At 46.5% G+C, this 24,275-nt stretch overlaps 1 protein-coding gene across 5 annotated transcripts in view; it reads left to right on the plus strand.

Moving 5' to 3' along the window:
• The window catches only part of MTERF2 (mitochondrial transcription termination factor 2), a 194,757-nt gene that overhangs the window by 59,539 nt on the left and 110,943 nt on the right, over positions 1–24,275 (plus strand). The window contains exon 4 of one of the 5 annotated variants that reach the window (XM_068278329.1): positions 21,809–21,938. The exons of the other annotated variants lie outside the window; for them this stretch is intronic. Within the exon in view, the coding sequence (XP_068134430.1) occupies positions 21,809–21,851 (43 nt within the window). The 3' untranslated portion in view covers positions 21,852–21,938. Of the gene's footprint in view, positions 1–21,808; positions 21,939–24,275 lie in introns of those variants that run through there. 5 annotated transcript variants of the gene reach the window in all.

Raw genomic sequence — 24,275 nt, forward strand, 5'->3', positions numbered from 1 at the left:
TTTGAGCTGTTATCAGCCAAATTTCATCGATTGTGCAGAATGGAACCTACTTTCTGAAAATGCTGATTACCGATACGGTAATCCGTTTTCAGACTTTCCGCAAAACCTGTTGGTTTTACAATGCAGTTTACCGCGAATATTCTGATAGGCTAAATACTTCAGAGTCAGAAGTATTGGACCAATCGGAGAATGCAGAACTTTTGTTCTCGGAAATCAGATTACGGCGGTAAATCGCCACATTCTCCGATTGGTCCAATACTACTAAGTATTTACCAATTGCAAGTGTTGTGATTTCCACAGGCAGGACTCGAAATTTGGGAATGCTCAGTAGTATTGGAACGATCAGAGAATGCTGTGATTTACCGTGGAAATTGGAAAAACTTCGAAATTTCCAAGCAGGGGCGCCGCGAGGCACCAAGCAAACCAAGCGGCCGCTTGGGGCCTCAAGGTCTTAGGGGCCTCGGCGGCTCCGTGACGTCAGCGTGACATCACTGTTTTCCCGCAGCCCGCAGGGCTGGCAGAGCAGAGCAGGGCTACGGGAAGATGGCCGCCGCCGAAGCCCTGCTCTGGAGACTAGTTATGTCTCCAGTACAGGGCTTCGGGTGGCTATCTTCCCGTAGCCCTGCATTCAATCAGCGCGGGAGATTGGAGGAGGGAGGGAGCTCCGTGGGAACTGCGCGCCTGAGGAGCCGGCTGGGAGACGGGGAGAGAAGACTTCTGCCAGTGCCAGGTGAGTAAATTATTTTCTTTTTGCAGCCCTAATTGCTTTTATCTGCTGAAAATGTGCCCAAATTGCGTTTGATTTCTGCTGAACTGTGCCCAAATTGCGTTTGATTTCTGCCGAAAATGTGCCCTAATTGCGGTTTGATTTCTGCTGAACTGTGCCCTAATTGCGTTTGATTTCTGCTGAAAATGTGCCCAAATTGCATTTGATTTCTGCTGAAATGTGGCCCAAATTGCGTTTGATTTCTGCTGAAATGTGGCCCAAATTGCGTTTGATTTCTGCTGAAAATGTGCCCAAATTGCGTTTGATTTCTGCTGAAAATGTGCCCAAATTGCGTTTGATTTCTGCTGAAATGTGGCCCAAATTGCGTTTGATTTCTGTTGAAATGTGGCCCAAATTGCGTTTGATTTCTGTTGAAATGTGGCCCAAATTGCGTTTGATTTCTGCTGAAATGTGGCCCAAATTGCGTTTGATTTCTGCTGAAAATGTGCCCAAATTGCATTTGATTTCTGCTGAAAATGTGCCCAAATTGCGTTTGATTTCTGCTGAAATGTGGCCCAAATTCTGTTTGTTTTCTGTTGAAATGTTGCACAAATTGCGTTTTTATTTTCTGGTGTCTGGGGTAACTGTTGCTGCATTTATTATTTAACGGTCATAGTTGGCTATATTTGCTGTGCTACGGTTAAGCTCCGCCCATACAATGTCATGGCGACGCCCATCTTTCGGCGCTACGCGCGCCTCAATCACCCCCACATCCATTTTTCCCCGCAAACAGCCCCGCCCCAATCTGCCCTCCCGCTCCACCCACATGTCATGGCCACGCCCACTTATGCGGGATAGCCACACCCATTTTTCGCCGCTTCGCGCACCGCAGGATAGGGCCACTTACTACAGTCCGCTTGGGGCCACAAAAACCTTAGCTGCACCCTGTTTCCAAGGAAATAATTCTCCATTCTCTGATAGTCCTAGCTATAATTAGCAGTACGGTATTGTACTGTGTTAGCCATCAGTAAAAACAAGAAGTTTTAAATCAGTATGATACCATCTATTGGCTAACAAAAAAGAATAAGAATAAGCGAGCTTTCGGCTTTGCAGCCTTCGTTGGGCTTAAATCCTGTTTGCTTGCAGTACCATCATCAGTACCATCAGCCTGCAAGCAAACAGGATTTAAGCCCGACGAAGGCTGCAAAGCCGAAAGCTCACTTATTCTTATTCTTTTTAGTAAGCCAATAAATGGTAGCTATAATTAATTTCAGTATTGTAAATTACATGCAACCACCAATAGTGTCCTCTTCTCTGTGATTGGCCAAGAGCATTAGTATAAATTTTCATACAAAATTGGTCATGTGTGTTGTCAGCAATATGTAGGCAGTACAGGCAGGCCTCTACGCATTAGGATTGCAGAACGCTATTGTGCACCTTTGCAGTAATGGTGAGTGGCAGTGGCGTAGCTAAGGAGTTGTGGGCCCCGATGCAGGTTTTACAATGGGGCCCCCCAAGCACTCTATACATAGCAATCCCTGCCAATGGAAACTACAGTGCCAGAGGTGCAAGAAGGGGATGGGGAGCAGCTTGTTACTGATTACCCCCAAGCACTCTATACATAACAATCCCTGCCAATGGAAACTACAGTGTCAGAGGTGCAAGAAGGGGATGGGGAGCAGCTTGTTACTGATTACCCCCAATCACTCTATACATAGCAATCCCTGCCAATGGCAACTACAGTGTCAGAGGTGCAAGAAGGGGGCGGGGAGCAGCTTGTTACTGATTACCCCCAAGCACTCTATACATAGCAATCCCTGCCAATGGAAACTACAGTGTCAGAGGTGCAAGAAGGGGATGGGGAGCAGCTTGTTACTGATTACCCCCAAGCACTCTATACATAGCAATCCCTGCCAATGGAAACTACAGTGTCAGAGGTGCAAGAAGGGGATGGGGAGCAGCTTGTTACTGATTACCCCCAAGCACTCTATACATAGCAATCCCTGCCAATGGAAACTACAGTGTCAGAGGTGCAAGAAGGGGATGGGGAGCAGCTTGTTACTGATTACCCCCAAGCACTCTATACATAGCAATCCCTGCCAATGGAAACTACAGTGTCAGAGGTGCAAGAAGGGGATGGGGAGCAGCTTGTTACTGATTACCCCCAAGCACTCTATACATAGCAATCCCTGATCAATGGCAACTACAGTGTCAGAGGTACAAGAAGGGGATGGGGAGCAGCTTGTTACTGATTACCCCCAAGCACTGTATACATAGCAATCCCTGCCAATGGCAACTACAGGGTCAGAGGTACAAGAAGGGGATGGGGAGCAGTGTGTTACTGATTACCCCCAAGCACTCTATACATAGCAATCCCCGCCAATGGCAACTACAGTGTCAGAGGTGCAAGAAGGGGATGGGGAACAGCTTGTTACTGATTACCCCCAAGCACTCTATACATAGCAATCCCTGCCAATGGAAACTACAGTGTCAGAGGTGCAAGAAGGGGATGGGGAGCAGCTTGTTACTGATTACCCCCAAGCACTCTATACATAGCAATCCCTGCCAATGGCAACTACAGTGTCAGAGGTGCAAGAAAGGGGATGGGGAACAGCTTGTTACTGATTACCCCCAAGCACTCTATACATAGCAATCCCTGCCAATGGCAACTACAGTGTCAGAGGTGCAAGAAGGGGATGGGGAGCAGCTTGTTACTGATTACCCCCAAGCACTCTATACATAACAATCCCTGCCAATGGCAACTACAGTGTCAGAGGTGCAAGAAGGGGATGGAGAACAGCTTGTTACTGATTACCCCCAATCACTCTATACATAGCAATCCCTGCCAATGGCAACTACAGTGTCAGAGGTGCAAGAAGGGGGCGGGGAGCAGCTTGTTACTGATTACCCCCAAGCACTCTATACATAGCAATCCCTGCCAATGGAAACTACAGTGTCAGAGGTGCAAGAAGGGGATGGGGAGCAGCTTGTTACTGATTACCCCCAAGCACTCTATACATAGCAATCCCTGCCAATGGAAACTACAGTGTCAGAGGTGCAAGAAGGGGATGGGGAGCAGCTTGTTACTGATTACCCCCAAGCACTCTATACATAGCAATCCCTGCCAATGGAAACTACAGTGTCAGAGGTGCAAGAAGGGGATGGGGAGCAGCTTGTTACTGATTACCCCCAAGCACTCTATACATAGCAATCCCTGCCAATGGAAACTACAGTGTCAGAGGTGCAAGAAGGGGATGGGGAGCAGCTTGTTACTGATTACCCCCAAGCACTCTATACATAGCAATCCCTGATCAATGGCAACTACAGTGTCAGAGGTACAAGAAGGGGATGGGGAGCAGCTTGTTACTGATTACCCCCAAGCACTGTATACATAGCAATCCCTGCCAATGGCAACTACAGGGTCAGAGGTACAAGAAGGGGATGGGGAGCAGTGTGTTACTGATTACCCCCAAGCACTCTATACATAGCAATCCCCGCCAATGGCAACTACAGTGTCAGAGGTGCAAGAAGGGGATGGGGAACAGCTTGTTACTGATTACCCCCAAGCACTCTATACATAGCAATCCCTGCCAATGGAAACTACAGTGTCAGAGGTGCAAGAAGGGGATGGGGAGCAGCTTGTTACTGATTACCCCCAAGCACTCTATACATAGCAATCCCTGCCAATGGCAACTACAGTGTCAGAGGTGCAAGAAAGGGGATGGGGAACAGCTTGTTACTGATTACCCCCAAGCACTCTATACATAGCAATCCCTGCCAATGGCAACTACAGTGTCAGAGGTGCAAGAAGGGGATGGGGAGCAGCTTGTTACTGATTACCCCCAAGCACTCTATACATAACAATCCCTGCCAATGGCAACTACAGTGTCAGAGGTGCAAGAAGGGGATGGAGAACAGCTTGTTACTGATTACCCCCAAGCACTCTATACATAGCAATCCCTGCCAATGGCAACTACAGTGTCAGAGGTGCAAGAGGGGGATGGGAGCAGCTTGTTAGTGATTACCCCCAAGCACTCTATACATAGCAATCCCTGCCAATGGCAACTACAGTGTCAGAGGTGCAGGAAGGGGATGGGGAGGAGCTTGTTAATAATTACCACTATTCAAAGTATCTATAGAAGTGATTATTATGAGCTCAGAACCAATAGAGAGCTAATACTGTAATTGAGGGAGGGCCCTTCGGGGCCCCTCTGGCTCAAGGGCCCCGATGCGGTGGCTACCTCTGCAACCCCTATTGCTACGCCCCTGGTGAGTGGAAATTGTCTAATACCTCCAAACAAGAGGAACTTTAACCAATGTTTAAACTTCATCCCAATCAGTATCTAATACCCTCTTTCCCACGAGAAATCTATTCCTTTCCTCAAATAGATCATTAGAAGGGTCTGTATGGCTGATATTGTGGTGAAACCCTTCCTACAGTGTGATGTCATGACCATGGTCCTGACAGTGCCTGTGAACCTCGTTGCATTGTGGGAAATGATGGCTTTTTCCAACTGCCAAGCAACCAGCATCTCCCTCTGTGCATAGAACTCTCAGTAACAAACATTCCGTATAGATCACCTGGCAGAACTAAAGATGTCACCGCCAGTGATGCATTTCAGAATGTAAATCAGGGAGAGGAAAGCTTTTACAATGTGCAAACACTGACTAAACAATCTATAAACGGATATTGTAAAAAACAAGCAATTTTATTCATTGTTTTTTTCACTGCAGGTCTCTTTTTTTTTTTTTTTTTTTTTTTTTTTTTTTTACCTTATTTTCTTATAAAGTCCTCTTCAGCATTAAATTCTAAGCGGATTTTATGTGTGATGTATTGCCAAGAAATAGCCCAGCAAAGTCCCACGACTTTGCAGGTTGCAGATTTTGCGGTCTGGGGAAGGCAGAGCTTAGTGCTGTAGCTCTGCCTCTTATCCAGTCAATCTCCGCCTATCTCCACCTCTCCCCGCCCCTCTCAGTGAAAGAAGACTGAGAGGGGCGGGAGGAGGTGGAGATTGGCGGAGATTGACTGGATAAAAGGCAGAGCTACAGCCCAAAGCTCTGCCTCTACCAGGAAGGAAGATCTGTGAGCACTGGAACTTTGCTGGGCTATTTCTGGGCGCCATAAATCACTCGTTCTGCCGCGGGGATGCGGTGAATCCGCTTAGAATTTAATGCTGAAGAGGACTTTATAAGAAAATAAAGTAAAACAAAAAAACCTCCCCTGGGGGGTACTCGCCTTGGGTTGGGGAAGCCTCCGGATCCTATTGAGGCTTCCCCCGTCCTCCTCGGTCCCACAGTGGCTGCAAAAATCCTCCCGGAGCGGCGGCGATGTAAATATTTACCTTTTGGCTCCAGCGCAGGTGCAGTATCCGCTCTTCCCACGGAGATAGGCGAAAATAGCCGATCTCCGTCGGGCCGCTCTACTGAGCAGGCGCAAGTCTCCTGCGCAGTAGAGCGGACCTGACGGAGATCGGCTATTTTCACCTATCTCCGTCAGAAGAGCCGCAACAGCACCCCCGCTGGAGCCTGGAGAGGTAAATATTGAACAGGCTGTCGGGTCTGTCGGGCCGCTGTTCGAAGGGCTGCAGCGAGACCCCCGTGGGACAGAGGAGGATGGGGGAAGCCTCATTAGGATCGGGAGGCTTCCCCCTCCCGAGGTGAGTACCCCCCAGGGGAGGTTTTTCTTTTTTACAGTGTCTCTTTAACCTCCTTGCCGGTTATCCCGAGCTCAGCTCGGGGTAACCTGCGCAGGAGGATTTATTTGCATAAATTTTGTTTTCCTACACGCAGCTAGCACTTTGCTAGCTGCGTGTAGTACGCGATCGCCGCTACCCGCCGCGCAGAGCCACCTCCCCCCCCCCGCCCCAGCCTGGCCAATCAGTGCCAGGCAGCGCTGAGGGGCGGTTCGGGATTCCCTGTGACGTCCCGACGTCATCCCGCCCCGTCGCCATGGCGACCGGGGAAGCCATGCAGGAAATCCCGTTCTCAACGGGATTTCCTGCATACTCTGATCGCGGAAGGCTATCGGAGTGGGTGGGGGTATGCCGCCGCTCAGCGGCTATCATGTAGCGAGCCCTGGGCTCGCTACATGATTTAAAAAAATAAAAAAATTTAAAAAAAGTGCGGCGCTGCCTCCTTGCCGGATTTTTTAGACCGACAAGGAGGTTAAGGAACGTACATGGAGACAACATGTCCTCATTCCGGTTTCAGGGAGTGGAGTGTCTGGTCTGTGGAGTGAGAGGAGGCAATATGCAGAAGAGAGCAAGGTCTATTGGATTCTTTCTTTGGGCACACGTGAACCAGTTGTGCTCTTCTATCTAATCAACTAAAAGTAAAATAAAACAGTTTTGGAGTTGCATGATAATGATGTCATAACAATATGTTTTGTAACACTTTTCTCCCATCTTCGCATCAATTAGTGCAGGTGGCCTTGCGATCGGAACCCAACCCGTACGATCGAACGCCATCTGTGCCACGATGCACTGCTGATCCCATTCACTACAGTGAATGGGTCAGCGCTGCGATTGCCGACAAATGCATGCAGCAGTGCGATAGCGCATTGTACTGCTGCGCAACGCATATGATGGGAACCGCAGAAGTGCTGTCTATGCACTTCTACCGTTCTTGTGCGTCGCACATCATACGCGCTGCTGTGCGCATTTCGGCAGCGCGTATAGTGGGAATGAGGCCTAAAACACTGTACGGTATAAACACTAGAAAAGATATAAGGCTCCTTATCTAATAGCCACTGAGGCAATCGATAAACAAGCATGTGTACAGGAATGCCCGACCCCCAGTTCGCGAGCGATCTGCCCCGGGGATTGAAGGATATCTAAAGCCTGTCAAAAAAATAAAACCCAGTTGAAGTTACCTGGGGCTCCTTGCAGCCCCCTGAAGTCATCCTGTGCCCACCGCGCCATCCTTCCGAGACCCTCCTGTGAGCAGCGGCACATTTACACTAGGAGGGCAGCAACAAAGGCGGCGGATGCAGCACACAAGGCCGATTCCAGAGACGGTTGATGCTGAAATCAATCTGGAATCTGCCTGCGGTGAAGGGGCAGCCAACAGATCTCTCTGAACAGATTCAATCAGATATAGAAATCTGTCTCTCAAATAAAAAGTCCCATAAAGAGGACCTGTAACCCAGGATTTAACTTCATCCCAATCAGTAGCTGCTGCCCCCTTTCCCAGGAGAAATCTTCACGTTTTCTTAAATAGATCATCGTATGGTCTGTATGGCTGATGTGGTGAAACCCCTCCCACAGTGTGATGTCATGACCTTGGTCCTGACAGTTTCCTGTCTGTGAACTTTGGTGAATTGAGGTAAATAACAGTTGTTTCCAAATGCCAAGCAACCAGTATCTCCCTCTGTGCAAAAAAATAGCCTAGGGCATTGTTAGGGGGTGTGGTTATAATGGCAGTTGGTGATTTATTTCATGTCCGCCAGTAGTAAAGATGGTTACCTGCTCGAACAATGTAAACAAATAATTACATGGCGAATATTAATCATTTCTTGATCTCTCATCTATCATTGTAACTACTCACTTTGCAATGTATTGATTTTTTCCCCCACTCTTAGCCAGAGCCGGGACAAGGTTCTCCAGCACCCAAGGCTGAGACAGCAAAGTGCGCCCCTCCATCCCTCCCACCTCAGCTGTCACACACTGATTGCTATTAGACTAAGGGCCTGTACACACTGCTGCGCTTGCGCTGCGCTTTTCAAATCACATGCGCTTTTTAATCGCAAGGTCTTTTGAAAAATAATGAAAAGCGCGGAGACCTGTACACACTGCTGCGATGCGCTTTTCCTATTCTCATGAAGGCTTGCGCTTTTAAAAATCGCATGCGATTTTTAAAAGCGCAGCAGTGTGTACAGGCCCTAAGAGGGCCACAGGGCCCACAACCTCCCCAACACCTTAATATCTAGTTATCTGGCTTGCAGTCACTGCCATGTATCCCCCTTTTCTTATTTCTTCCTGCTTCAAACACAATTGGGAATGACAGCTGAATGAATTGTACGCCCCTTCCTACACTGCGCCCGAGGCTGGAGCCTCTCCAGCCTATGCCTCGGCCCGGCCCTGCGTCCCCTCCTACACTGCGCCCTGAGGCTGGAGCCTCTCCAGCCTATGCCTCGGCCCGGCCCTGCTCTTAGCTAAAGTTCCTCTTTAAAAGTGCCAAAAAGTAGGTAAGAAAAGTCATCTCAAACTAAAAGTTAATTCTGTAAAACTCATTTTCAGTACTTTTTTTTCCCTTGCTGGAGGCTGAAAAGGTATTTTGTTAATAAGATGAGAAAATCTCTCCTGCGAGGAAACTCGGGAGAAAAACTGAATTAGAGCAGATGCCGGGAAATTCATTTTAGTGAACGGGAATAATTAAATGCCTCACTAGAAGTTCTTTAAATCTGGTTTGGACAACAAAAAAGAAATGAAATACATTTCGGAAATTACACTCAGTTCAGTTATTAGCCTCCCTCATAAATTAAAGTAGACCTTTTGCCGTTTTTGCAGCAGGGCACGAATATGCGGCTTAATAAATACGCCAATCGTTTAACTGTTCCACTTGAACCGCAAGATCTATAATCCAGCGATGTTATTAAGTCCATTAAAAATAAGGCCCATTAAGATGAAACAATTCATCTCGGGTAATTGCTGCTCTTCCTCCGTCACGTCGGTAATTAGTGGCTATCCAGCGGTGAAAGCGAATACACTCTGAACTCTTAAAAACGCGTAATTGACTTGCAGGACTTGTTGTCGGAACGCTCCGACTCTGACAAATTCTCGCTAATAGTTTTTCTGCCGCTCGGACTGCCGCCGTGACATCCAGTCTGGGAAGTCGGCAGACAGCAAACCTTAGCGGCCCGCACATTAATCACCGGCTCCAGGTATGGCGTTGCCTCCCGGCAAGAAGTAATGGCATCTGCAAACTCCACAAGAACCGAGTGCAAAGTGCAGCGCAAGAGAGGAGACTCTTAAAGTTTAGTAAAGCAAGGAGTAACTCCGGGGAGTGCGGTGAACTGGTTGGCTTAATTTGTCTGTCCTGACAGTACTGGGGAGGCTCAATCTATACCGGCGTTGTGTTCCAAGAAGGCCTCGTGCAGATCAGATGTTATATTGATTATAGAGGAACGCTACTGAAAATAACGCAATTAATACAATTGCTATTCTCCGTTTCTCAGTCCATCCTAAACACTTGCATTAAGGACTGGAGTTGGATAGCCCTGCTGTAGACCACCAAATCTCAGTGACTCTCTGCAGAACACCAAATCTCAGTGACTCTCTGCAAAGCACCAAATCTCAGTGACTCTCTGCAGAACACCAAATCTCAGTGACTCTCTGCAAAGCACCAAATCTCAGTGACTCTCTGCAGAGCAATAAATCGGAGCAACTCTCTGTAGAGCACTAAATCTCAGTGACTCTGCAGGGCACCAAATCTCAGTCATTCCGCAGAGCACCAAATCTCAGTGACTCTGCAGAGCACTAAATGGAAGTGACTCTCTGTAGAGCACCAAATCTCAGTGACTCTCTGTAGAGCACCAAATCTCAGTGACTCTGCAGAGCACCAAAATGCAGTGACTCTGCAGAGCACTAAATCTCAGTGACTCTCTGCACAGCACCAAATCTCAGTGACTCTCTGTAGAGCACCAAATATCTGTGACTATCTACAATACACCAAATTCCAGTGACTCTCTGCAGAGCACCAAATCTCTGTGACTATCTACAATACACCAAATCTCAGTGACTCTCTGTAGAGCACTAAATCTTAGTGACTCTCTGCAGAGCATCACATCTCAGTGACTCTCTGCAGAGCACCAAACCTCAGTGACTCTCTGCAGAACACCAAATTTCAGTGACTTTCTGCAGAGCACCAAATCTCAGTGACTGCAAAGCACCAAATCTCAGTGACTCTCTGCAGAGCAATAAATCGGAGCGACTCTCTGTAGAGCACCAAATCTCAGTGACTCTGCAGAGCACCAAATCTCAGTCACTCCGCAGAGCACCAAATCTCAGCGACCCTCTGCAGAGCACCAAATCTCAGCGACCCTCTGCAGAGCACCAAATCTCAGCGACTCTCTGCAGAGCACCAAATCCCAGTGACTCTCTGCAGAGGCCCAATCTCAGTGACTCTCTGCAGATCACCAAATCTCAGTGACTTTCTGCAGAGCACCAAATCTCAGTGACTGCAAAGCACCAAATCCCATGGACTCTCTGCAGAGCACTAAATCCCAGTGACTCTTCGCAGAGCACCAAATCTCAGTGACTCTCTGCAGAGGCCCAATCTCAGTGACTCTCTGCAGAGGCCCAATCTCAGTGACTCTCTGCAGAGGCCCAATCTCAGTGACTCTCTGCAGAGCGCCAAATCTCCGTGCATAATTGTATAGCACCAAATCTCAGTGACTCTCTGCAGAGGCCCAAATCTCAGTGACTCTCTGCGGAGGCCCAAATCTCAGTGACTCTCTGCGGAGGCCCAAATCTCAGTGACTCTCTGCGGAGGCCCAAATCTCAGTGACTCTCTGCGGAGGCCCAAATCTCAGTGACTCTCTGCGGAGGCCCAAATCTCAGTGACTCTCTGCGGAGGCCCAAATCTCAGTGACTCTCTGCGGAGGCCCAAATCTCAGTGACTCTCTGCGGAGGCCCAAATCCCAGTGACTCTCTGCAGAGCACCAAATCCCAGTGACTCTCTGCAGAGCACCAAATCCCAGTGACTCTTTGCAGAGCACCAAATCTCAGTGACTCTCCAGAGGCCCAATCTCAGTGACTCTCTGCAGAGCACCAAATCTCAGTGCATAATTGTATAGCACCAAATCTCAGTGACTCTCTGCAGAGGCCCAAATCTCAGTGACTCTCTGCAGAGGCCCAAATCTCAGTGACTCTCTGCAGAGGCCCAAATCTCAGTGACTCTCTGCAGAGGCCCAAATCTCAGTGACTCTGTGCTGAGCACCAAATCTCAGTGACTCTCTGCGTAGGCCCAAATCTCAGTGACTCTCTGCAGAGGCCCAAATCTCAGTAACTCTCTGCAGAGGCCCAAATCTCAGTGACTCTCTGCTGAGCACCAAATCTCAGTGACTCTCTGCTGAGCACCAAATGTCAAAGAATCTCTGAATCGCTGTAGAAGTTAACACCTGCTTATCAATACACACTTTAAGTGCAGAACATGTACAGACATATGAGAATCATTAGAGTGAAGGATCTTTCTCTCATAAGCTTACAATCTACAAGGAGAGAGGCTGGAGAGGTGGAACAAGTTGAGGTTGCATTGAGGACTTTAACAAGATATGCAGGAGAAAGTGGAAGCATTCCTCCAAATTGTCCCTTTTTCAGAGGGACAGTGCCTGTTTGAAAACCAAATCCCTCTTTCTCCCTCATTTGTCCCTCTTTCACTACTGATTGACAGATCGATGTAAATATACAGTATGTATTTTCCACTGAAACATGTCTTTATTCCTTAGGCCCCTTTTACACCAGTTGCTCTGTTATAACTGAAAGAAAACTGATTTTCAAAGTAATGTCCATGTTTTCCTATGGCTCAGTTCAAACTGTGCGCGTTTTAACTGAGCTTTTTCACAGTGCACTGCTATGGAAAAACGCTTACCAAAGTGTACTAACGCAATACTAACACATACCAATGCATTGAGTAACACCTTGGTCACCCCCAGAGTCCACCTCAAAACCTTTGGAGACAGAGCCTTTTGTCATGCTGCCCCTAGACTTTGAAACTCCCTGCCACACCCAATCAGGATAGCACCATCCCTGGAAGCATTTAAAGCGAACCTGTACTGAGTAAAATTATTTAAAATAAACACCTGCGGTAACTTCAAATGAACATTACATAGTTACCTTGCCATCAGTTTCTCTCAGAAGCTCACCATTTTCTTCTGACAATGATCCCTTCCAGTTCTGACAACATTTTGTCAGAAATGAAATATATCAGTTGCTGTCAGTTACATATCAGTTGCTGTCAGTTACAGCTGAGAGGAGAACTGATGTGTCCATGTTTCCCTATGGCTCAAGTGGGCGATATTACAGTTTAACTGTGTGCTGACCAGGAAGCTGTTATGGGGTAATGGCCATTTTCAAAATGGAGGATGGAGAATTCCATTGATCACAGTGGACAAACAGGACACAGGAGAGGAGAAAGAGATTTAGCAGTAGACTACGCAGCAGGTAAGTATGACTTGTGTATGGTTATTTTGACTTTTAATTTTCAGTACAGGTTTTCTTTAAGTCTAAACTGAAAACCCACCTCTTCAGTCTGGCATTCATGAACATCTGACTATCTCCTCTGTAACACAACCCAGCCTGCAACCCTGTATTGATCTGAGACACAACTATGCGCGTTGAGTCCTATGGGAGAAAAGCGCTTTACAAATGTTATTGTATTACTGTACTAGCTGATGACCTGACATTGCCCGGGTATGTATTTGGCTGGTGCTGGCTCCGCCCACTTTTTCTAACTCTAACACACAATTACTCAATGACCAAGTTTGTGAGTTTTGGCATCAATAATTTGTATATTCCCATAAAAATTAAATCAGATTGGCGGTTTGTGACTCCACCCCTTTCCAGCATTTGAACCCCAGTCACCCAAAGACCAACTGTAGCAGGTTTGAGGCATCTGCTATTAATAGTCTAAAAATGGCAGCAATTTAAAAATTCCCCTTGAAAATCAACAGGTGAATTTCGATTGGCTATTATAGGTTCCACCCACTTCCCTGAAAATGAATCTGTCACCCAGTGACCATCTGGGCAAAGTTTGAGAACCCTGCCATTAACAGTGTAAAAAGGCCTGCAGTTTATATTTTCCCAGTGAAATTTTTGGCTCTGCCTGCTTTTTGTAACCTGGACACAGTCCCTCAATGACCAAGTTTGTGAGCTTTGCGGTTCTTAGCATCAATAATTGGTATTTTCCCAGTAAAAAACAAAACAAATCTGATTGGCTGTTTGTGCCTCTGCCCCATTTTCTGAATTTGAACCCCAGTCACCCAATAACCAACTGTACCAAGTTTGAGGCTTGTGCCATTAACAGTGCAAGAATGGCAGCAAATTAAAGAGACACTGAAGCGAAAAAAATATATGATATAATCAATTGGTTGTGTACTATGAATAATTACTAGAAGTTTAGCAGCAAAGAAAATATTCTCATATTTTTATTTTCAGGTATATAGTGTTTTTTCTAACATTGCATCATTCTATAATATGTGCAGATTACACAACACTCAGCATTCAAAATGATTCTTTCAGAGCAGTCTGTGAAGTAATGACCTCTCCTCTGGCAGAGAAAAAGTAAATAGTTCAATAACACTTGAGATAATAAAAGTCAGATAACAGCCCTCTCCACGACTTTGAAAGTTGCAGAGCTTAATTGCTTTTTTGCATAGAGATAACAACTGGAGTTTCTTAACTCTTCCTGTACTGGAAACAATTACACTGATGTATCTGATCTTAATGTTTTATTTCTTAGCTGTACTACACATACAAATCATAATATCATAATTTTTTTTTCGCTGCAGTGTCTCTTTAAATATCCCCCTTGAAAATCAACAGGTTAATATTGATTGGCTTTCTTAGGCTCCACCCACTTTTCTGAATATTAATCCCAGTCACCCAGTGACCAACTGTACAAAGTTTGAGAACCCTGCCATTAACAGGGAAGATGGGCTGCAGTTTACATTTTCCCAGGGAAATCTGTTTTTGATTCCACTTTGATTTTTGTAACCTTAAGAGAACCAGAGACCAAGATAAAAAGATGTTATACATACCTGTAACCTGGGGTTTCCTCCAGCCCCATAAGCCTGGATCACTCCCACACTGCCTTTCTCCGCTGCCTCTGTCCGCCGGTACCGGGTCCCGTCATTTTGGCTAGTCGAGCCAGTCGACGCAAGTGCAGTGTGCTCCCTCCGTACTGCGCAGGCGCATGCATACAGAGCCAGAGGGTGCCCCTGGGCATGCGGAAGACTAGTCACGTCCGGCGGAAGTGACGGGACCTGGTACCGGCGATATAAGCAGCGGAGGATGGCAGCGTGGGAGTGATCCAGGCTTATGGGGCTGGAGGAAGCCCCAGGTATATATGGACATCTTTTTTCATTTTTTTAGACAACGTTTATCTCTGGTTCCCTTCAACACACAGTCACTCAATGACCAAGTTTGAGAGCTTTCGGGTTCCTGGCATCAAAATTATGTGAATGGAAGCAGTTTATCCAGCAAAGAAATCTGATTGGCTGTGTTTGGCTCCGCCCCTTTAGTGAATTTGAACCTCAGTCACTTAAAGAGACTCCGTAACAAAAATTGCATCCTGTTTTTTATCATCCTACAAGTTCCAAAAGCTATTCTAATGTGTTCTGGCTTACTGCAGCACTTTGTACTATCACAGTCTCTGTAATAAATCAATGTATCTTTCCCTTGTCAGACTTGTCAGCCTGTGTCTGGAAGGCTGCCAAGTTCTTCAGTGTTGTGGTTCTGCTATGAATTCCCCCTTCCAGGCCCCTCTATGCACACTGCCTGTGTATTATTTAGATTAGGGCAGCTTCTCTCTTCTCTCTTATCTTTTACAAGCTGGATAAATCGTCCTCTGAGCTGGCTGGGCTTTCACATACTGAAGAATTACAGACAAGGGCAAAGCTGTTTGCAGGAGAAAAAGAGCAGCCTGAAACTTCAGTGCATGAGAACTGCAGGGAGAAAGAAACACACAAATGATCTCTTGAGATTCAAAAGGAAGGCTGTATACAGCCTGCTTGTGTATGGTTGTATTTTCTATGTGTGGACATACAGTACATCAACCTACTTCCTGTTTTGGTGGCCATTTTGTTTGTTTATAAACAAACTTTTTAAAACTGTTTTTAACCACTTTTAATGCGGCGAGGAGCGGCGAAATTGTGACAGAGGGTAATAGGAGATGTCCCCTAACGCACTGGTATGTTTACTTTTGTGCGATTTTAACAATACAGATTCACTTTAATGACTCACTGTAGCAGGTTTGAGCCATTAACAGTGTAAGAATGACAGCAGTTTCAATATTCGCCTTGAAAATCAATAGGTGAATTTTGATTGGCTGTTGTAGGCTCCACCTGCTTTTATGAATATTAATCCCAGTTATTCAGTGACCAACTGTGTCAAGTTTGAGAACCCTGCCATTAACCCTGTAAGAATGGCTGCAGTTTATATTTTCCCATGTAAAAAGTTAGTTGTTTTTGGCTCCGCCCACTGTTTGTAACCTTGTCATACAGTCACTCAATGACCAGGTTTATGAGCTTTGGGGTCCTTGGCATCTATAAGTTGCATTTTTCCATTGAAATTAAACAAACCTGATTGGCTGTTTTTGGCCTGCCCCCTCAGTCTCCCAGTAAATGACTGTCCCAGATTTGAGGCCTCTGCCATTAAGAGTGTTAGAATGGCAGCAGTGACCAACTGTGTCAAGTTTGATAACCCTGCCAATGCCAGAATGGCTGAAATCAATCTAACAAATCTGATTGGCTGTTTGTGGCCCGCCCCCTTTACAGAATGTAAACCCCAGTCTCCCAGTGACCTACTACCAGATTTGAGGCATCTGCCATTAACAGTGTAAGAATGGTAGCAATGTAAATATTCCCAGTGTAAGAATTGTTGCAGTTTATATTTTCCCATGTAAAAAATGTAGTTGTTGGTGCCGCTCACTTTTTCTAACCTTGACATACAGTCACTCAATTATCAAGTGTATGAGCTTTGGGGTCCTTGGTATAAATCATTTGTATATTCCCATTGAAATTAAGAAAATTTGATTGGCTGTTTGTGGCTCCACCCTCTTTCTGAATTTGACCCCCAGTCACCCAGTGACCAACTGTAGCAGGTTTGAGGCATCTGCTATTAACAGTGTAAAGGTAGCCACTAACGGTCCAATTTCTAGTGAAAAATCGCTCGAGCGATCAGACATTCTGATCGGAAGAAAAATCGTTCACTACACTATCAACTAACCAATCATTGCTTCCTATCTATCACGACCAACAAGAAAGTCCAAATTTTGGTTCGACGAAAATTCAATCGGACGATTTTTTTTAAAATCGTTCATTATCGATTGTGCCCATCAACTGAAATTATTTATAACCAATCCGATCAGAATTTCTGATCGCTCGAACGATTTTTCCCTAGAAATTGGACCGTTAGTGGCCGGCTTAAGAATCGCAGCAATTTAAATATTCCCCATGAAAATCAACAGGTGAATTTTGATTGGCTGTTGTAAGCTCCACCCATTTCCTGAATATTAATCCGTCACCCAGTGACCATCTGGGCAAAGTTTGAGAACCTTGCCATTAACAGGGTAAGAATGGCTGCAGTATTTGACCAGTGAAATTTGGTTTTGGCTCCACCCACTTTTTGTAACCTTGACACGCAGTCACTCAATGACCACGTTTGTGAGCTTTCAGGTCCCTGGCATAAAAAAATGTGTGAATGGAAGCAGTTTATCCGGCAAGGAAATCTGATTGGCTGTTTTTGGCTCTACCCCTTTTGGTGAATTTTAACCCCAGTCACCCAATGACTGACTGGTGCAAGTTTGAAGCCTCTGCCATAAACAGTGAAGGAAGCCTCTGCCATAAACAGTGTAAAGAATGGCAGCTGTTTCAATATTCCCCTTAAAAATCAATAGGTGAATTTTAATTGGCTGTTGTAGGCTCCACCCACTTTTCTGAATCTTAATCTACTTCATCCAGTGACTATGTGTGCCAAGTCTGAAAACCTTTGATTAACATAGAATGGCAGCAGTTTACATTTTCCCATTTAAAATAAATGACTGAAATTTGATTGGCCGATTTATGCTCCGCCCACTTTTCTTGGATTTGTAACCTCGGTCACCAAGTGACGAACTGTGTCAAGTGTGGGGACTCTGGCTTGATTACTGTTAAAATGGCAGCCTTATACATTTTTTCCATTGACATGAATTGGTGGAATCTGATTTGCTGTTTGCAGCTCTGCCCAGGTGTGCAGGGGGGACACGAGACCCCCAGAACATATCATCCCAGGTAGTAAGACACACTCTCACACACTCTCTCACACACACTCTCACACACTCTCTCACACACACTCTCTCACACACTCTCACACACACTTTCACACACACTCACACATACACACACTCTCACACACTCTCTCACACTCTCTCACACACACTCACACTCTCACACACTCTCTCACACTCTCACACACTCTCACACACACTCTCACACACTCTCTCACACACTCTCTCACACACACACATACACACACTCTCACACACTCTCACACACACTCTCACACTCTCACACACACACTCTCACACACTCTCTCACACACACACATACACACACTCTCACACACTCTCACACACACTCACACACACTCTCTTACACTTTTTCCAACTGCCAAGCAAGCAGTATCTCCCTCTGTGCCTAGAACTGTGGAAGTCCTGAAAAAGGTTATATGTTTGTGTGACGAGTTGTGTTTTAGGGTTGTACAATGATAGACGTGATGTAGAGAAGAGTTGGCAGCCAGTAGAGGACCTGGCAAAGAACGGCAGTATCTGAGGAACAAGAGGAAAGGTGGACAAGTCGAAAAGCTTAGCTCTGTAAAGACGGGATTTTGTGCCACTCTGTTTGTCAATAGGCTTCAGAGGAGGATGTAATTACTGTAGACAAAATGAAATATGATAACATGGAATGAATTACAATAACGCCTCTCCTTCCATACTCATTTAAAGTGGATCTGAGATAAACTTTTACTCCTTGCATAATTGTGCCCCTTACATATAGTTTATAGGGAATTCCTCAAGCCAAATATTTTTTTTGTTTTTTTGTTTTAATACCCTAATTTCCTAAACAAGCCCCGCCCACAGCTCCTCCAGCACCTAGGCATTCTGAGTCCCATGTAGCAAGTGCTCATGGGAGCTCAGTCTGGGGAGGAGCAGGAGGCATTACCTGCCAGAGATTTCAGAGGCAAGGGGGCGGAGAGGAGGAGAGTGGCGTTTTCACAGGCTGAGGGAAGGAGATGCAGAGAAGCTTGCCTGTGTGATGACAAGCAGAATATGGCTGCTCTCAATGTATCACGGGAAGAAATAATCCTATACTGTAGAAGCTGTTTGCAGCTACATTTGCTGTGTTAATTATCTAAACTTTAGAAAAGATATATAGACAAGCTACTAGCTATAGTTAGTTTTTCATCTCGGATCCGCTTCAAAGAGGAAATTTAGCGAAAAAGGGGGGAAAAAAATAAATCAATACATTGCAAAGTGGGAAGTTAAAAAATAAGAGATATCAAGAAATGATTGATACTCATCATGTAATTTGTTCATATTGTTTGTTCCACAAGCAGCCTGCAGGTCATCATCTTTACTACTGGCAGACAAGAAAAAAAACTAGACAGCACCAACTGCCATTATCTATAACCACACCCACTAACATTGCGATAGGCTAAAAGGTTGTCTTTTAAAAAAAATAGCTATACATATGCACAGAGGGAAATGCTGGTTGCTTGGCAGCTGGAAACAGCATTTATTTCCCACAATGCAACAAAGTTCACAGACAGGAAACTGGCAGGACCATGGTCATGACATCACACTGTGGGAGGGGTTTCACCACAATATCAGCCATACAGACTGACTCTGGTCCCCTCCAGTAGCATGCATCGCGGCATAATGTAATTCTGCTGGAGTGGGTCCAAGGGGGCGGAGCTACAGTATGCAGACTGGCGCTGACCCTGGCACTGATGTTGGGTCAAATCCTCGTTTTAGTGCAAGGAGGTACAGACACTCTGGATCACCGCTGTCAATCCTTTTCTCCAATCACACATGTCTCTTCCTGAACCCCAGAAAAAAAGAAGTGCTTGGGGGGGATGTGGGTGATTGGAGAATTGGATTAGAAAGGGTTAACTACTTACCGACCGCTCCACGCCATTGAACGCGGCAGTATCCCCAGGACCACTCCACGGCGTGAATGGCTTTCAATGGGGCTAGCAGGAGATCGCCGCTCGGAGACTGTTAGACGGGGAAACCGCCGTCTAATAACCCTGTACAGTGCCGCGATCTACAGCAGCGCTGTACTGGGGACAGCCCTGTGACACAGCTGTCCCCTCTGTAGGCAGGGAAGTGATCGGCTGTCATAGGCCTATGACATCTGATCGTGCTGATTGGCTGGCGGGGGGGAGGGAGAATATAAAATAAATGAAAAAAGGTACATTCAAAAATGTATAAAATATTTATATATAGAAAACAAAAAACAGCTGGGGAGCAGTGTTGCCAACTCATCCCTTTAAATATGGATGCTTATGAATTATACATGTCTTGTGGCTAGTTAAAGGGGAACTGAAGAGAGAGGGATATGGAGGCTGCCATGTTTATTTCCTTTTAAGCAATACCAGTTGCCTGGCAGCCCTGCTGATCCTCTGCCTCTAATACTATTAACCATAGCCCCTGAACAAGCATGCAGCAGATCAGGTGTTTCTGACTTTAAAGTCAGATCTGACAAGACTAGCTGCATGCTTGTTTCTGGTGTTATTCAGATACTACTGCAGAGAAATAGACCAGCAGGGCTGCCAGGCAACTGGTATTGATTAGAAGGAAATAAATATGGCAGCCTCCGTATACCTCTTACTTCAGTTCCCCTTTAAGATGCAGTTTAGGCACTCATTATCTGTGAGAAGCCCCAGAACCTGTATAATTTAGAAGTGTCAGTATCTAAAGGGATGAGTTGGCAACCCTGCTGGGGAGCGATCAGACCCCACCAACACAGAGCTCTGTTGGTGGGGAGAAAAGGGGGGGGGGGCTCTCTTGTGTGCTGAGTCCTACGGCCCTGCAGCAAGGCCTTAAAGCTGCAGTGGCCCAGTTAGTAAAAAAATGACCTAGTCACCAGGGGGGTTCAACACTGCGGTCCTCAAGTGGTTAAAAAAAAAGCCATTTACGTATGGAAAATGGAAGACAAAAGAAGTCCACCTTGCCTGGTCTGCACACAAGATAAGTGTGCCGTGATTGTGTGGTGCCTGCCAATCACATCCGGAGCTTGCGATTGGCTCCCATGAGCATGTGACTGACGGGACACCCTGCGCAACCATGAAATCTCCAAACCAAAGTGGGAGCTTCCGGTGACTAGTGCCCTCAATTCCTGGAATCCATGCGTTTTGGCATCGGGGCGAGTTTGTTCATATTTTGCTAGTCCCAGAGCCGCGCTGTGTGTACATGTGAGCAGATAAAGCCGTCTCTGACCTTTCCTACCAAGTAAGATGTACCACTAAAGGAGAACTCTGTATATAGTCTCCAACTAAAACAGGTTCTTTACAGTAAATGGGAGATATACCCAAAGCAGGTGGCTTCAGTGCTCAGCGCCGGGCAGTGAAACTAGACGCCCTATAGCAGCAACGTTATTGGACCCCGAATTACACTTCCCTCTGAGTTGCGATGACTCGGGAGGGGGAATAGTATTTAACACAGCCGGGGGAGTTTAGCGGCAGCAGGGCAGGGTCGGTTCAAGTAACAATTGGGCCCTAGGGTAAAATTAGCCTGGGGGCCCCCCAACAGACACCCCCCGAACCAAAAAGCGTCATTAGAGGCCTTTTGTTGCAGCCAAATTTCCCCCCTGGGCCCCTGAGCTGGCTGCTGACCCTCCCCCAATCACCTCCCAACTTAACAGACTCTGCAGAGTCCCTTGGGAGCAACAATTAAGATGGGGGAGGGACAACTTGGGGGCCCCTACAGGCTCTGGGGCCCTAGGGCATTTGCCCATTTTTTCCTATGGTAGCTCTGGCCCTGCAGCAGGGAAAGACATCATTCGGCTCCCCCTGCTCCCCACTCACCGCCAGCACACTGACACATGCGCGATATACCTTTCAAGAATCTGATAGCTTCTTACAGCGATATTTTGTGGTTGGTGACGTAGACGGTTGTTCGTTGGATTATCAGCCGCAGACATGACTTGCACAGCAAAAAGGTCCTGCTTTAAAAAAAGTGCGGTGGGAACAAAGCTCACAGCCTATTATCTGCTCCAGTGGAGTCTCCCGTGCGGTTAATCTGCGTTCAGTTCTAGCGATTCCAGCAGCTCCACACGGCTCCTCTCCAGGCTGATATTCCCTGGACACATCTGAAATTTAATTTATTTTTGTTCCAAACCTTCAGTTTGCTTAACACGGTGTGGACTGGAAAATCACGAGCGGAATGAGACGGAGCGACGGACACGTGGATGGAAAGACGCACTCCTGGTGACTTTGCCAACTTTTTAACCCCAGAGGTCTCGGGTGGCTGAGGAAGCACTAGAGTGTCTGTAACGTGTGCAGTGGGATTTCCCTTGCCACATGGAAACGCAAAGCTTCAAGCCTGTGGCGGAAGCCTCAGGCAAGTAAATCTGAACTTTTCCACTGCCTTGTTTTTTTTTTTTTAAAGTTGTTTTGTGGAAGAAATGGGACTAATTTAATTGAATAGGGGCCATAAGGGCCTCATTCACATAGGTCCAGTAAAACTGTCATGTACATGGAACAATTGTACTGGTACCAATGCCAGGGGAGTGGCGGGCGTTACACCATTACCGCAACCCCTGGTAATGAGTGGGTTGCTATTGTAACGTGTTTCGTCACGCCTTACCCAGGTAACGCGGTTTGGGGTAATAGCGTTACACACACTTACTCCCTTAACCTGCCTGGCGTTCTATTAAGATCGCCAGGCAGGCTGCGGGAGGGTTTTTTTTTAATAAAAAAAAAACTATTTCATGCAGCCAACTGAAAGTTGGCTGCATGAAAGCCCACTAGAGGGCGCTCCGGAGGCGTTCTTCCGATCGCCTCCGGCGCCCAGAATAAACAAGGAAGGCCGCAATGAGCTTACATAGCGACCAGCGGAGTGACGTCATCGACGTCAGCCGACGTCCTGACGTCAGCCGCCTCCGATCCAGCCCTTAGCGCTGGCCGGAACTTTTTGTTCCGGCTACGCTGGGCTCAGGCGGCTGGGGGGACCCTCTTTCGCCGCTGCTCGCGGCGGATCGCCGCAGAGCGGCGGCGATCAGGCAGCACACGCGGCTGGCAAAGTGCCGGCTGCGTGTGCTGCTTTTTATTTCAGCCAAATCGGCCCAGCAGGGCCTGAGCGGCAGGCTCCGGCGGTACTGGACGAGCTGAGCTCGTCCAGACCGCCCAGCAGGTTAAAGTGAAGCTCTGGACTAAAAATCGACTCAGCAGCACTGAAAAGGCTTTGTGTTTCTTTTACAGTTTCACAGCATCAGAACTTTTTTTCTCTTATACAAGCCTCATTTTTAGCTGCACAGAAGAAAACTGCCCGGGCTTTTTTCCCCTGATGCTGTGCAAAGCATGATGGGATTTCTGATTTTGTTGTTCTCATTCTACTGTTCTGGTGCAATATTTTTTTTTATTTTTTTTTACATTTTGAATTTGACATTTGAAGCCTAGCGTGTGCAGCTGGGAGGGGTGCTCAGAACACAGGACAGTTGGAACTGTGTCTCATGCTCCCTGTTACCTCCTTTCAACCAAAAAGATGGCTGCCCCCATGACAAAGATGGCAGCCCCCATGAATCACAAACATTTGCCTGTTCTTTTAAAACAGGAGGGGTAAGAGATTACATTACTTATCTATTCTAATTAACATAACTAATGTAACTTGATGACAGTATGTTTGTTTAGGCTGAAGTTCCCCTTTAATGTTGGTAACAGTAAACTCACTGTGTGCTGCCCGCACACCGCAGTTTTACTTGACTTACATGAATTGGCCAATGAGATAATCTCTGAGATAAAACAGAAAAGAAGAGATATTTAACATCTCATCCTCCAGGAAGGCTGTATACTAGAGAGGAAGCCTGCTCCGCCCCCAAAGAAAACACATCACAATTAAATTAATTGGTCCCTATATAACAGTGATGGCTAACCTTGGCACTCCAACTGTGACAAAACTACAAATCCCATCATGCATCTGCCTCCCCAAGTTATGCTTAGAGCTGTCAGAGTATTGCAATGCCTCATAGGACTTGTAGTTACACCACAGCTGGAGTGCCAAGGTTAGCCATCACTGCTATATAACCTCCCAATCCAGCCTCCTCAGTTTAGTTGTGTTTCCCACCTGAAGGAGACAACACGTCACGAGGCAGAGTTACCTGTGGGTTTCTGTCACCATCAAATTCTTTCCGCCTCTCTCCCTCGATCTGCTGGCGGGACTGCGTGGGGAGCTAAATAATTGTAATGCCTCAGTGGTTAAAAAAACCATCATCTACTGGTGCTATGTATGAACAGATACTGGTGCTGTACTGTATGTGGTACCCAGTATATAGGCAATTGACTGGTTTGATTGGTCAACTCTCCCTAAGTGGATTGGTCAGCTCTCCCTGTTTATCAGAGCGGTATGGAAGAATAGCTCACTCTGTGCCCATAAAACACGCCTCTTTCACCCTTCTGGCCCGCCCTTGTATCCTATTTACCTCCTCCTCTGCCTCTCAGATCTCACACATGTGCGCCTGCGCCGCTTCACTACAGTCCTCAGCAGCGAGATCTGAGAGATGGTAACAGGATAGGAACTCACACATGTGCGCCTGCACCGCTTCACTGCAGTCCTCAGCAGCGAGATCTGAGAGGCGGTAACAGGACAGGGCGTA

This window comes from Hyperolius riggenbachi, chromosome 3, assembly GCF_040937935.1.
Source record: "Hyperolius riggenbachi isolate aHypRig1 chromosome 3, aHypRig1.pri, whole genome shotgun sequence".
NCBI lineage: Eukaryota > Metazoa > Chordata > Amphibia > Anura > Hyperoliidae > Hyperolius > Hyperolius riggenbachi.